At 38.9% G+C, this 14,913-nt stretch overlaps 1 protein-coding gene across 1 annotated transcript in view; it reads right to left on the bottom strand.

Moving 5' to 3' along the window:
* Positions 1 to 14,913, bottom strand: part of LOC146507134 (transmembrane protein 132C) — a 156,611-nt gene that overhangs the window by 120,874 nt on the left and 20,824 nt on the right. The window contains exon 2 of the mRNA XM_085179528.1: positions 7,392 to 8,277. Coding sequence (XP_085035654.1) covers positions 7,392 to 8,277 — 886 coding nt within the window. The remainder of the gene's footprint in view (positions 1 to 7,391; positions 8,278 to 14,913) is intronic.

Genomic DNA, 14,913 nt, shown 5'->3' with positions numbered 1-14,913 from the left:
TTTTTTTGTACAATAATGGCAGAGTCCAGCAGGGAGGACGATGTACATGTAATAGCCCTCACCATACAGTGACTCATGCTGCACGGCAGCATTGCACCAAGACAGAAAATAGAGCAATTTCCTTTTGTGCTCTGGGTTCTCACTTTATATCGCTGGAGACTGCAGCAGGAAAATATCCTTTAAAATAATTTCCTTCATTGCATTTGATTTGCATATGAAGCATATAATACTGGGAGATAATGATGAATTATCAATGACACCTAACAAACTAAGTAGCTTGCACAGTGATGCCAGAAAACATATTATGATAATGACTTCATCTTATACATTACTGGCATGTTAAATTTAATGAGTTTAAAGTGCCTTTTCAATGTCTTTTCTTTCATTTGGCTCTCCTTTGCAAAAGGCTGCTAGTGTGCACAAATGTCTTTAAGACACTGCAAAGAGCGACTGCTGTTCATGATAAAACAGCCTCGCGAGAAAGGAATATGATTTGAAACAGTTTCTCTCCCAAACCTAACAAAGTGGGGGCACGCTAAAGCAGGCATACAGCTATGCAATCCATAGCAATCAAATAGTTAATCCTGCTTAATCCAGCTTTGTTCACAACAACCTATTCTTTGATTATATCAATTAACATCCACAATACATCTTAAACCCCGTTGAGGAGTCAAAATCTCTACCTTTATATCATCTGGTAATGAAGTAGCTGCATGTAGAGTAAACTTTTAAGCTTGGTGTAAATAATGGTTTATGGTGTAATGAAAAAGCAATCTAGCATTTACTCGATGGGTTTGTGGAATAATAGCTTTCTGCTGGATGACGACTTACAACGTCTGATGAGATACAGCAGCATGACTGCCACTTAGAGTTTCACCCAGAAAACTGTTCAGCAGCAGTCAGACCTGTCTCCCTGTAATTGTGTTTATAGTGCTTTTACTTTCTTTTGTCAGATTTCTTTCCGCGGTCTCTAATTACTACCTATTACTTTCAATTACATTTTTTTTTTTTACCTCAATCTTTGTTTGAACACAATAAAGTTAATGCTGTGTCAGCTGCATGTCTTATGGCATTTATCTATATTAAAGAACCTCTAAAATATTGACATTCAAAATGTTTTTTGAAGCATGTTAACAATTAAGTAGGTAGTCTTTGTTTCAGCCGCTGTTGCTTCTTCTTCTTTATCATTCTCCCACAAATTGGGACAAATCTCACCAGGGAGTATTTCAATATTTTTAAACCGAGCTGGGAGAACTGATGTGGTTTGAGATTTTAAAATTTAATTTAAATTTGTGTACACTATATAAACTTTTAAGAAGAGATTGTAGCCACTGTGATGCCACCCTTTGGTTTTGGACCCAACATTTTAATGTGTCAGCACCAGCACTTTTGCCACTGTCATGTTAGCTGTTCCGTGCCACAGTTTACAACATTTGGATGAGCACACTTAGCTTGCAAGTTGCATCCATAAACCATATTGGTGCTCAGCAGAGATGCACATATCCGCTAACACATATTAGAGCTAAATAACTGCTTGATAACATACTGAAATTTCACCAAACTTGCACCACACAGCCCACAGTTAAATATGTTTGTTGGATAACTCAAATAGAAATGCATCAACATTACAAATATGTCAGAAATATTATGTTCAGTACCTTCATTTATTGGGGGTCCTGTCCTGTGGTGGTCCTGAGCCTTACACTCAGAGAGAGTTTTGAGTTTTCAGAGTTACATTTCTGCTTGCTTACCTTCGTATGTTAGTTCCAGTTACTGTTTATTTTACAGTTTAATAGTTCCTTCATTTTGTTTTTCCCCATCTGTGTTTTCTTTATGTTTTTGTCCCTTTTTAAGTTGACTTTTCTGTCTGAGTTTCCCTGTTAGTTATTATTTCTCCATTCCTGTTTAACTAACTGCTGGTGAGTTGTCTTCTGTGTCTTGTATCTGCTTTTCCTTCCTCCCCTGTGACTGAGATGATGCCACTGTGTCTTGTTTCCCCCAGCTGTGTGTAAACCCAATTAGCCCTCAGTGTGTGAGTTCATATAGTCCTGTTGTTCCTCTGTTCAGTACCTCAGCGTATGTTAATCTTTCATCCTGTTGCTTCACCTCATGTTTGTTTTTTTAATAGATGGATTTTACAGGCTGATTTATGTTTTGGACATCTAATAAAGGGCTGTTTTTTGCTATTGTAGTTTGGGGTTTTGTTGTTCTTTAAGCGTGCCTGCACACATTTGAGTTCCCAATCTCTGCATTACATGACAGTTGGGGTCTAGCAGACATCTAGAGGAACTGTTAATTAAAGTGGCCATGCGGATGAGCCATAAATTAAAAATTCATCCCTCGTAAATATCATGAACTATTCATAGCGATCGAAACAATAGACTGTAAACATGATTGTAGGGCACTAAATTTGGGCAATGTAACATTGGAGTCCATGGGCGTTGACATGCATTGGGAGCCTGCTTCAAGTGGCCACAACAGGAACTGCAGTTTTGTGCTTCCTCTGCTTTAACTTCCTTTTTTCAAGTCTCTTGTACATTAATCAAAATTTTAAAAGGAGCACTTGTATGGTACTAACTGAACCTTAAGTGGTTAAATATTTTCACAAAAATGTCAGCTGTCCAAGGATGGGTAGTTTCCAATTTTTCCATTTCTTTTTTTCCAAGGATGATGCATGTTTTTATTAATTCAACAGTTCATCAAATTAAAAGGAGCATTTGGTAAAGACTCTTCTATTCCAGAGTAAATTGCACTGCCCCTGGAATATTATTTAAACATGGTGCCCTCCAAACTAGATACCTCCACCTTGTGCATGTAAGATGGTGATAATGGATTTTAAAATGTTAGCCATAATGGTCTTTTTCTAGAATAATTCAGGCCATTTTCTCTTTCATTTGACATTTAAACCTTTTTATTTTTTTCCAGTGGATGATGGCTTATCAAAGGGAGAGGAGACAGGAAATAGAAATGTGCTCATGCCAGGATGACTGATGATAGTAACTACAAGTAGCGACGATATGCTCCACACCGAAATCTGTCCGCGTTTGAGGAAAGTAAGCTACAATAAAAATAAGCAAAACTTTCCAGTTCCTGAGTGACAGAGCCTATTAACACAGAGGAGGTCAAATCAAATCAGAACCCGTCAAATTAAAAGTAGCATGTCAACAGAGAAATGCCCCAGCAAGCCATACCCTGCTGTGAATTCACAATGCAATAAATTGGCCGGATGATTGGCTATTAAGAATATTCCAAATTAGCTTTCTTTGCATAATATCTATCACAGTGTGAACCTTTCAGCATAATGGAGCAAAGTAAGGTGAAAACTGAATTGGAGAAGAGGAAAGAATGACTGAAGAGCTCAATGACCATTTCAACTTTCATTTAAATTTGACCTTTTTCATCATGTCCATTGAGAAGAATTTTTGTGCAAATAGTGCGTATAAATTTATGAGCATGCAGAACTAACCCCCGGATTTTGCTTTTAAAGAGCGGGGATCTAATAAACATTTTAAACTAACATAGAGCCGAGGGTCTGTTTGACTGATTTCACACGATCATAAGCTCATTCTGCATTCGCGGATACAGCCAACAATGGCTGACATAGAAGTGCGTAGTACACAAATGATAATGATGTTGTGAATATAGAGATCAAAGTCTTCTCGCTCTGGCGATTAAGTGTCCTAACAAATGCATGTATGAGGACAGCCTTATCACCTAGGACCACACAGAGGCCTTTTCATATCTGTCGCTCTCAGATGGCCAACCTGCGCCTGGCATGCGTAACGCTGCCAAATAAAAAAAACACCACAGGCACTGCCTCTGCGGCCAGCCTGGCCTGTTCATTTGACTGATCAAAGAACTCATTCAGACTTTCGCAGTTCGGAAAAAGAAAGTTTAATGCTTATCACTTCAGGACAACTAGTAGGCGATTAAATGAAGCACGAGAAGGGCAAGTCTGGAAATTTTCTTTGGCTTGTTAAAACTAAACAATACAAGCTGCCGTTAACTTGTTTACCTCAGCTCCAATTCTGGCCCTAAAACATCTTCTGTGCATATTTGTTGTAAACTCGGGAAATTGTTGTTTTTATTAGTGCACAATAAGAGTGCTACAGCTTGATATAAGGATTGGTACGCTTCATCTTAATATTGCGTTCCACCTAGTTTGTTTTCCTTTTTACATAGTTTGATGAATTGGTTTGACCCCTTGTTAGAGCATCTCTGGAGGTTTATAAATGTTCTAAACCAGTGTGATTAAGATCGCCTTCAGTCATTACACTAATGGACATGCATTTTAATTAATGGCATCCTCATTTGCATCACATGTTAATTATCTAAATCATTTTGTCTCATCTGTTCACTGTAATTAGCACCTATCAGCAGCTTCACTGAGTCACTGCATTTCTGAGAGATAACCCGGCTCTTGCTGCACTTACTGAAGATATATGTGGTTAGCTAAAAAAAAAGTTATGAAGTTGTGATAAGATGAACTAAAAACAACTATAATATATCTATTATAACATAGAAGTTAATTTTACACAGCATATAATTCATACCTTGTATAGGCTATGAAGTGTACCGTCTAAAGGTTCGTTAACACACAACTGTTTTTGCTTGCTTTCTTTTCAGTTTGGTTTATGTGCTGTTGTCATATAAATATCTTGAAACGATAGCTCAGAGAATGGCTCATTGTCTCGTTTTGATCTCAAAGCTTCCCGCAGCTAAAATTTCAGTCTGCTCTGGAAGGGCACTGTATATAACAAGTCTGGTATTGTGTTGCAGCAACATGTCAGTTTACTCACAGAGACTCACAACAAATGTGGAAAACATTTTAGGAAATAAACTTTTTTTTTACTTTCTTGAAGAAATTTCGATGACACCACAACAAATTGGGATGTCACCAGAACTGGTATTTACCTTTCTTTAACTTTTTTTTAATAGAAATTCTGAAAACACAATGGCACTTGTGTTTTTTAATACTGTAGGCAGTGAAGGTTACAATTCTTCTGAACAGGTGGAGGCAGCAAACACCTACAAGTTTTCTAGTCTTATGGCCACAAATGCAACTCTCGCAGTAGCTCTGTCCTTGACGTGGGTAAGAAAGGTAGAGTCAGGCATGGAGGGATGATGTGGGTGACCAAGGGATGATAATTGATAAAATGAGGTGATATTCAAGCAATTCTGTCGTGGTTTTCAGACCAAGGGATTAAATTCAGCAAAGCACCTAAAAAACCAGCATCCAGATCTGTTCTTCGTGAAGCAATATCGTTATAAATTATCCACCTGATTCTGTCCTAAATTACATGGTACCTAAAAATATACTTTTTTGTGAAAGCTGGCACTGCAAAAAAAAAAGCCATGTTTCATGGGAAAAAAGTTTGTAATGACTAACATTGCAAAAATACTAGCACAAATGAACCTTATGCCTCATATTAACAGTAATGTGCAATCAACAACCCTTCTAACATTTTAGTCTGTGAGCTCTCGACAAAATTAAATGTAAACATTTTTAATAAACAGCAGGTCAGTGAGTTTTAACAAAGGAACTGAGAATTCTGTAAATCTACTTCTGTTAATATTATATTATTTCTGATATTGTGTATCCCTGCTATAAAGTTTGGACCATCTAAGGTTTACAGATGATATTTTACTGTTTAATCCTTCAAAAGAAAAAGAAAAGGCAACAAAAATTATGGACAAGACAATATACTGATCCAGACAATATTCATCAGACAAACACACGTTAATGCTGAAGATAATGTCGCAAATACTAAACTGATTCTTAGAGGAAGTGGAGGAACCTTAGAGGAACCTTTTCAACTTTTTATTACTTTTGAATAGTTTTAAACTGATTTGCCTAAAAAGAGACAAAACACAAACGAGGCTCATGTTTGACTGAAATCATTCTTAAAAAGTTTTTTATGGATATGGTGATAACAATGTTGAAAGTGATGCGTTCCAACAAAATATCTTATTGTAATCACTTTACATCTTTAGCTGATTTCAATTCTTGTATTATTTTTACTAGGTCATTACTTTTATTTTTAATGCACGAAAGCACAAGAGCATGACGATAAAGTCCTGAATCCAAAGCAGAATCAACTATATACTGCTAACTTGTGTTAGACAACATGCTAACACAAAGCTAGCCAACAACCCAGAGTGATGCTAAAGCTGACCCCAACCCAGCACCCAGATCCTGATCTTCAGCAGCTAACAAAAGCTACGATGAGCAGTCTGACTTGCAGCACTGCAGTGCAATCATTGTGCGATGACCTTAAAGTCTCTTTGGTCCTGATTTCATCTTTACTTTACGTTGTTTTTTGTGTTCATGCATAAACATAAAAAGACTGTATGTATGCCCTCATTAGGATAGGATTATGTGTCGGTATTTGGGACTGTAGCCTCAGGTTTATATTGTTACAACTATGTGACTGCATTTCAGGTCATTTTACAGAGCAATGCAAAATATAACGAGTAGTGTAGTGAGCTGCTCTGGTATTGAATTAAGCAATGTAATGGTTTCTTTTAAGGAAAAACAATGAACAATGTGTAATAATTACATTAATTGTGAGTAACAATGTAAGCATGAATTCTTCTAGTCACTGTAAAAAAACAACAACAACAAAAAACTGTAACTGTAAAGCCTGGTATAGCTTGTTTCTTGGCCTGAACCACAAACTCCTTTGCTTTTCTTGGTGAAAGGTTTCGCCCACAAAAGGGTTAAATCGCATTACATTTCTCACACGGCCACAAAAAACGATCAATGAATTAATTTGACCACAAATGTCAAGGAGCTGTTAGCTACATGGCACCTTTTCTTGTATAAATACCGTCATGAAAGAGGACGACTCTCCTCAAACTCTTTCCAGTCATTTATTCTGTATCCCAGTGCAGCCAATCACGAAATAAAGTCGTCGTCATTAGGCTGTGTGCTACATTAATGTTGCCAGCTGACTTCGCAATCAATAATGATTTGATCAGTTGAGTACAGAAGCAGAGCAATTACTGCTTACCTCGGTTAACAGGTGGCGTTGATAAGCTGAAATCAATCATTATTTTATTTTTGACTTAAGAAAATTACAGAAAATTGAGAACAGCTATATTGAAGTGAAACCCGACACAGGTGACTGTGGAGGGCGAGAAGAACAGATGGAACGAGCAGGGAGCGAGGAGAAAGGAAAACCGATTCTGCTATGTTCCAGCTGTTCCAGTGTTTCAGTGAGGTGACACCAGGCCTTATTAATGTTTTTTAAGAGTAATGTCCAGATTTTTAAGACGGAATATACTGAAAGAATAACACGGGAGTCAGGAGACACTGGCTGCACTGAGACTGACAGAAAAACTCTTCAGTAGGACATTTTATTGAACAACAGAAAGAAATATGTTCTTACCTGAGAGTAAACATCTCCACAGGAGAGTAGGCTGACACGGTGATAAAAGCAGAGCCAGTTTCCCTCTGCCTCATGGGTGTGGCTGGCACCAAGACCATAAAGTTATTATCCAGCCTGTGTTCAGCAAGAGGTGGCTCAGTGGGGTTCTGGTAGAGCCTCACACCGCCAATCCTCCTCAAAGGCGTTGAAGTATAGGAACCAAACAGCCCTTCCTGACTTGTGCGGATGAAATGGTCCTTTCTGGATTCATCTGAATGGCACCCTGCGTCTGTGGACTGCAACACGTAGTAGAGCTCCACTGGGGTGCCCTCGGACACTTCGTGATTCCTCTGGCGTCCTGGCACGACGCTAGGTGGGCTGAACCAGCTGGCCAGTGGCTCCAGCTCAGCCACACACAGTCCCAGCTCCCCTCTCAGCTGGCAAGTACCACGTACCTCCTGGGTTTCATGGAAAGCAAACATGTGCACACAGGGCAGCTTGTCGATGGCACTGTAGTCATCCCAGTCCCTGCCTGCAACATAAAACAACACCTGGACTTTGGGCTTGGTCAAGTGAATTCGGGAATTCATGATAAAGGTCTGCACCTTCCAGTTAAAGGTAAAAAGAGAAGAGGCAGGAAAGGTCCCCGGGCTCTGCAGGAGCTCTAAGGGGACAGGCTGCTCCACAGAGAGGGGCCCATAGCTGGCGTTCACAGAGGGCAAACTTCTGGCCTGGTAGATGAAGAAGGGCTCGGTCCGCGACACCAGGGTAGAGTTCCTCATGAAGTCCTGGTTGGCCTCCTTCAGGAAAAATCCCAAGTCAGCATTGAGGAGCTGATAGTTGACAGGCAGGTACGTGGGGATAGAGGAATATCTCTGCAACCCCTCTAAGACTCGACAGTCGGTTACTAAAAGACAGAAGAGAAAAGCCCGTCAGTGTAGCCTTATAATAGAAGTGATTTTATAACCTATTTCGCCAAGATGATGTAGAAAGACACAAATAAAGCCAAAGCAGAAACTAGAAGGAGCATTTTGAACGTGCAGGAAAAGTGTTGTAACTACACATATCTCTGATAGATCACATACACTAAGTCAAGTAAGGATTCAAGGTCTTCTGAATGAATGAAAGCTTGATTGACTCATTAGTCCAGTATTGTTATTTGACTTCTGACAACATGAATCAGCTGAATAAGTGAATTTCAGTAAATTAAAAAAAGATGTGTTTCTTTCTACTAAATAAGTCAGAGCTGTTAATTGTTCGACTGACACAAAGAGCATGTATCACAGGCAGCAGACACCGAATGAATACATTTATTGTAAAAGGACATCAGTTACCTCCTTACATGTTTCTTTTCCCTTTTTTTTGTACGCTTATTACGTATAAAATCCTCACTGTGAGCTAAGACTCTAAATATTTTCTTCAGACTATAAAGTGAGGATGTCTCAGGAAAGTTTTGATAGAAAAAATGGACACTAGGAGTACTGTTCATTTAGTGAGGTGTAAGAAATCTTCACATTTATTTCAACAAAGTCATTATTTTGACTCTAAAGACTAGTAGGTGGTTCATATTCATGTGTTTTAAAGGGTCTGAATCCTCTGATCTTTTATATGAATAAAAACAGATTTAGATTAATACGAAAAGATGACTTCATTGAATTTACAGTGCCGTACTTTTTGTATGACAGAGCGTGAGCCTTTGTGCCATTTAAAGTCTCTTAGTCCTCTCCATAGTGTGTATTGTTGCCATTTGGCAGTGGAATGACTTTAGATTGCTGTAAGAATTAAATGCTTGTGTGCTGTAATTGTATTTTAAAAAGCCTGAAAAAGGAGAATTAGACATCTGAGAAGATTATCGAGACAGAGATTTTCTCTGCAACATGTTAGAATTAGTGCTGAAACAATGAAGCAATTAACCAGTAATGAGAAATAATAATGAGGCACAATTTTTGCAGTTAATTAATAAGTATACCCTTCTGGCCCCCAAGCTCTAAATGCATGCACTACATTTATATATTTATATTCCTGAATTTTGCTGCAATTATACCACTAGAAACCCCACATTATCTGTGCGCTTTAATTAGAAATGTGCAGCATCGAATTATCCATTTATCAGTATAACATAGCCTATGAGGTTCAATATAAAATCAGTTAAAATGTAATTATAATTACAATTAAAACCAGCTTTCTAAATCACAAGAAGTCCATAGAGACTGACAATACTGTTCTTATAACCCGAGGAACTTCACAGAACACATAAAGAAGGTTTTAATGACAAGAAGCGTGGGCTTTGACCTTCTTCTCCAGAGCAATCGGCTACATGATTACACTTCCTTAGCACACTTTCATCCTCATGCTGGCTGCTGGAGGATTTCTTTCCTCTGATCACCCTTGTAAATCAAACGTCCCAGCAGGTTACAAATCAGACAAGGATTTGGACTTCACGGTGCTCCTGCCGGCCTTAATGCTGCTCTCCTACCATTGGATGGAGAGAAGCAGTCAGTGTCCAAACCTCAAACTGTGCAGAAATGGTCCCACTTAAAGAATCACTTTGTAAAGACTCGGTCTTTACAGCAGGAAACACAGATTTCTGAGCTGCAGAACAACATTGGGCAATTTGTGTTTTTCTTGACCAAGCAGGAGCTTTGTGTCAACTGCTGGCATGAAGCGTTGTTGTATACGTGCCATCACACTGCTGGCAGAAGAAAAGCTTTATAGCCCAGTCAGTGACCGATTCATTCTCTGGTTCCTGGGAAGCAACATTACTCTCACTTTCCTGACTGAGCCCTCATGTGTCAGAGAAGGTGAGAGCAAAGAGCTCTCTGCATTGAGCACCTCTCCTCGCACCATGTTGAAATGTGACTGAATGCTTTCACTGTTGGTACAAAGACATGCAGGCGACTCATCTGTGTGCTTTTATATACGAATGAAGAAAAAACAATCTGGAAAATCTGTTTCCATTTCATTTAAAATCTTCCAAAACATGCTGTACAAACTGTATTAAATACACAATAAAGCCTCAAATGTGAAAAGATTTGATGTTTTTATCTACTTCATTTTTTTAAATGATCATTTTATAATCATGTCTTGCATTATTTCTTCTTTTAAGAGGTTTAGGAGCTGGGTAGTCCCCCTAACCCCCTTTTAATTTTTGAATGCTGAAATAAGCACAGCGTTCTTGTGGCGGGGTGTGGTCTGCAATCATGCCCCGCCGGCTTTAAAATCTGTACTGGGTCCTGTCCTGTTGGGCTGTGAGCTGCAGACGACTGAGTTGTGTGTATACAGCAAACTGTGTGATAAGTGTAAATAAAATATACTGAAAAGCATTGTAATGTCATTGGGTCTGCCGTGGTTCTGTTACACATGGGTTTCCATGACATAATAAAAATATTACATACAAGCCCAGATGAACAACAATATTACTTTAAATCTAAGTCAAAATGCAGAGGCAGTGAAAACCTAAGCACAGCCATGACAGTGTTTGTTTTTCAAGCACTTTAATTTTTAATTAAATTATACATTTTTACTTCTATCAGTGAAGAGCAATGATAAGGATTTCATATGCTTCAAAACCTTTTATTGCCATATAAATAAAAAAATTACAGTTGGCCATGACTGTACACCACATGATTCAATTGCTCGTAGAACTACATTTAGAAACTTCACTTGAAGCGTTTGCTTTCTGTATGGCCTCAGTCATTCTCTCATATGATTATACAGACGTCTCCGTCCGCTCTTCTTTACAACCTTACATCAGCTCATTGACGTTTGCAGGCATTTATGCACAGCTCTCTTTCTCCAACAGCATTTCAGCTGTGTTGACTTCTAACCTTAATTATTTTATTTTTCAGTCACCTTGGTGTAGATTTGCTGCTGTGCTTGGGATCGTTGTTCTGTCTCATGTCCGATTATGGTGATGGCTCTGATCAAGGCTGCTGGTTAAAACTAATTTATCAAGTAATAACCTTGTTCTTCTTCATACCACAAGTGTTGCTGGAGCTTCAGCCTCTTTAGACTTTGACTCTTCTCTAAGCACCTTGGAGGTAGAAGCCAGAAATCTTTATTGTGTTTCTACAATAACATTCAAATCTCCTCAAATGTTAGTTGTCAAACATATGGCCTCACATTTGGCTCTACAATACTTTGGTATACAGAGGATTACACGGTCAACTCAATGACTGCAAGCTGCCCGGGTACGGTGGCTGCAAAATAAGCCCAAATCCTCACCCCTCCACCACAGTGCTGACAGCTGCTATGAGGTGTTTATGCTGATATGCTGTGATTGGTTTTATCCAAACATCATGGCCAAACATCTCCATTTTCATCTTGTCTGTCCAAAGGACATTGTCTAATGGTTAGATCAGATGTAGCTTTGTTAGCCTAAACCATGCTGCTGGGCTTTCTTCTGTAACCCTTACAAACAAGCTATAATTAGTCAGTCTTTTTCTAATCGCACTCTGATAAATGTAACATTTACCTGAGGCATGTAGAGCCTGAGATGCGCCTCTTGGTTTTTTGACAGTTTCTCTGAGTATTGCACAGTCTGACCTTGGGGTGAATTTGCTGGGATGTCCCCTCCTGGGACAGATTGGCAGCTGTCTTGAATTCTTTCCACTTGTGAATAATCTTTATCACTGTAGGATGATGGACTTTAAATTGTTTGGAAATGGCCTTAAAACAGTTCCCAGATTGATGGGCAGCAACAATTGCTGCTGACATCGCTCCGTCTTGGCATTGTTTTAACACACACCTGAACGCTTCAGACCAGCAAAATGTCAAAACTTCAACTTTGATAGAGATAATCATGCTTGTTAATTAAGTGCATTTATCAGAATCTGGATGCTATTTCCCCTCTTAATTCATATGGAAGCAGTAAGTGTGTGTTGTTCTGTCACGGCCTGGAGGTTCAGCTGGTCGCTGATCAGCTGTCTCTCCCTCTTTCTCTCTAGTCCTCTCTCTCTCTCTCCCTCTCTCTCGCCAGGGCTGAACTCATTATGGGTTCACGCCCTTGGCCCACACCCTTGGAGGAAGAAACACCTGTGCCTCATCAGTGTGGATTTGTGGATGTGGTATTTAAGACAGGAAGCAACGGCTATTCTTCGTTGGATCGTTGTGAGAATCGCGTCAGTGAAAGTCGAGCGTCCCAGCAAGTATTTTCCCGTGCAGTGTGCATTTAGAATCTAACAAGCGTTTCTTTGTGTACAGATTCCCTGGACTTTTCCCTGGTGTGCGAGTGGATTCGTGTTTGGATTGTGTGGAGAGAGACGAGCGTGTTCCCCTGGATTTTCCCCGGAGCACTGCCCCCCTCACCTTTTGTACATAGCACTGCCCCACACCCTTGTAAATAGCACTGCCCCGCATCTGTGTATATACACTCATTGGACATTGTTCTTTAATAAATTCTCTTGTGTGCATCATCCCCGGAGTCCAGCGCGTGAGTCCACCTAGTACTTCGTGACATGTTCTTCTGAGATTGTCTTCACCTATTTCAAAAAAGCACCAGCTTGTTCTTTTTTTTTTGTTTAATTTTCTTTTAATTTCCTCATACATAAAAAAGACATTTGAAAAAGGGTCGACTTTCTTTAAAGCATGACAATAAAATGTCCCAGTTTCAAAAATTGATCTATTTTCTCTGTTGTTTTTTTTAGTTAAATACAGGGTTTCATTTGAACAATATTGAATTTGGTTTTATTTACATTTAATATAGCACTGCAGGTCTTTTGGGAAAAAGGGTACTAAAGGTTAAGTGATTCAGTTAATCTTCAGTAAGGCTGCTCTTGGTAATGCCAGACAAGATGGATCATTATTACAAGCAAATTACAAGTAGAGGAGCTTCTGAATAAAATGATATAACGCGTTAAAAAAGAAAGCTTTAAACAACTGAGCAAGCTTACCAAGAATTCTGTATGATTAAAAACAGAGACTTCTGCATTAACTAAATTAGTTAGTCTGGTGGAGAGGATGAAACAGGACATAAAATATGGAAATGCAATAAAATCTAGGACCTTTGTATATCTGCATCAAACACTCGAGATCAGTTGCGTGCCACATGTAGGGTAACATCTTTGTTAAACCACGACTGTTTGCAGTGCTTATGCTATGCCACCCTGCGTAAACATAAGCATGCAAACCTTGTTTAGGACCGGTGCCTGAAAACTGACAATGAATTCATAAACTGGAAAATAATTCTACCTCAAGCCAAATAAAGTCTGTAAATCTCTAACCCAAATCCAAAATAATGAGAATCAGCAAGCCTGTGTCATGGATCGGAATTAATAAATCATACAAAGCTATTTTAAGATTAATCGCTCGCTCCTTTGTTCCAGGGAGGAGAAATTGAACAGTACAACCCTAGTCAAACTCTAGTAGTGCTTTGTTTTTTTGTGCAGCAGGGATTTGACTCAGATATCTGGACCCTGAGAGAACATTGCTTAAGGCACTGCCTTTTAAACAAAGTAATTCTTTTGGAGTCTGTGTGGGCCTCTCCAAGCTGCAGCTCCTTCTGTCACCAACTTTCCACCCACTATTTCCCCACTTTGCAACAGAGGCTAGACTTGATACAGCAATATATAGTGTAGCAGGTACTGCAGTTCCAGTGGAGTAAACGTTCCACATTCAAAATTCAAAGGAAATCTTTTAGCAAAGTTTTTATCAGCTAAATCTCTGAGACCCCAACAAAAGCAGGAACTTCAAAAAACCTTTAATTAAAAAAAAATCATTCATAATTATTAGCACAGCATGCCAACTTTTCCTGAAAAGAGCATAAACTGCATAACTGAGCTGGTTGTATCTAATAGTCTGCCGCCTTTCAAAGGTTAATGGCTCAGTCCACTTTTGCAGTCACACAGATGAAAACAGTCCATAAGTGTCAAACTACACTGATGTTGATTGTGGGGATGTCGGGCTAACTTTGAAGTAATCAATTCGTTTAAAAGAGACGCTTCTAACGGACCAGTGTAACCATTTAGCTTGCTGGTAAATGCTAACCATGAATTGGAGGTTCATCATCAACATGTCAGACAAGCCGAGCTCATAAAGTGCAACCGTTATTTTCAACACTACGCAATATAAGAATTGCACAATATTACAATTTTAAGATGCTTATCACGCGCAATCATTCTCAAGTAACTTTAAAAAAAATGATTGGTTTCTCTCACTGTTTTGATGAGTTTTGCTGATGGAAATAAACCCTTAAGCAGCATCAGAAAACTCAATTCTCCCTCTATTAAGGACAGGCAATCAGCGTCGACGTGACAGCAGGATTAATATCTTAGGGTTTTTATTTTTTAGAAGTTTAATCCCCCCGCTGGATTTTGGCTTCAGCTTTTAAAACTTCTATTATTCTTCCTCTATTTTGTGACAGTCGCAGGAAGCACTACAAATGAACTTTAATAAACCTTTAAAAAAAGAACTCCAGTAAGGTCTTCTTTAATTGTTTTTATGTCATGAGGCGGAGTAATACTATAACCCTGACTCAGTGAGTAGGCCACAGAAAGAGTAATATCCACATTTTCCAGCTTTGGTCAGAAGAAAAAAAAACTGAATG

Source organism: Neolamprologus multifasciatus, chromosome 12 (assembly GCF_963576455.1).
Source record: "Neolamprologus multifasciatus chromosome 12, fNeoMul1.2, whole genome shotgun sequence".
NCBI lineage: Eukaryota > Metazoa > Chordata > Actinopteri > Cichliformes > Cichlidae > Neolamprologus > Neolamprologus multifasciatus.
The sequence above is the reverse complement of the archived record's forward strand: the minus strand, read 5'-3'. Positions and strand labels throughout refer to the sequence as shown.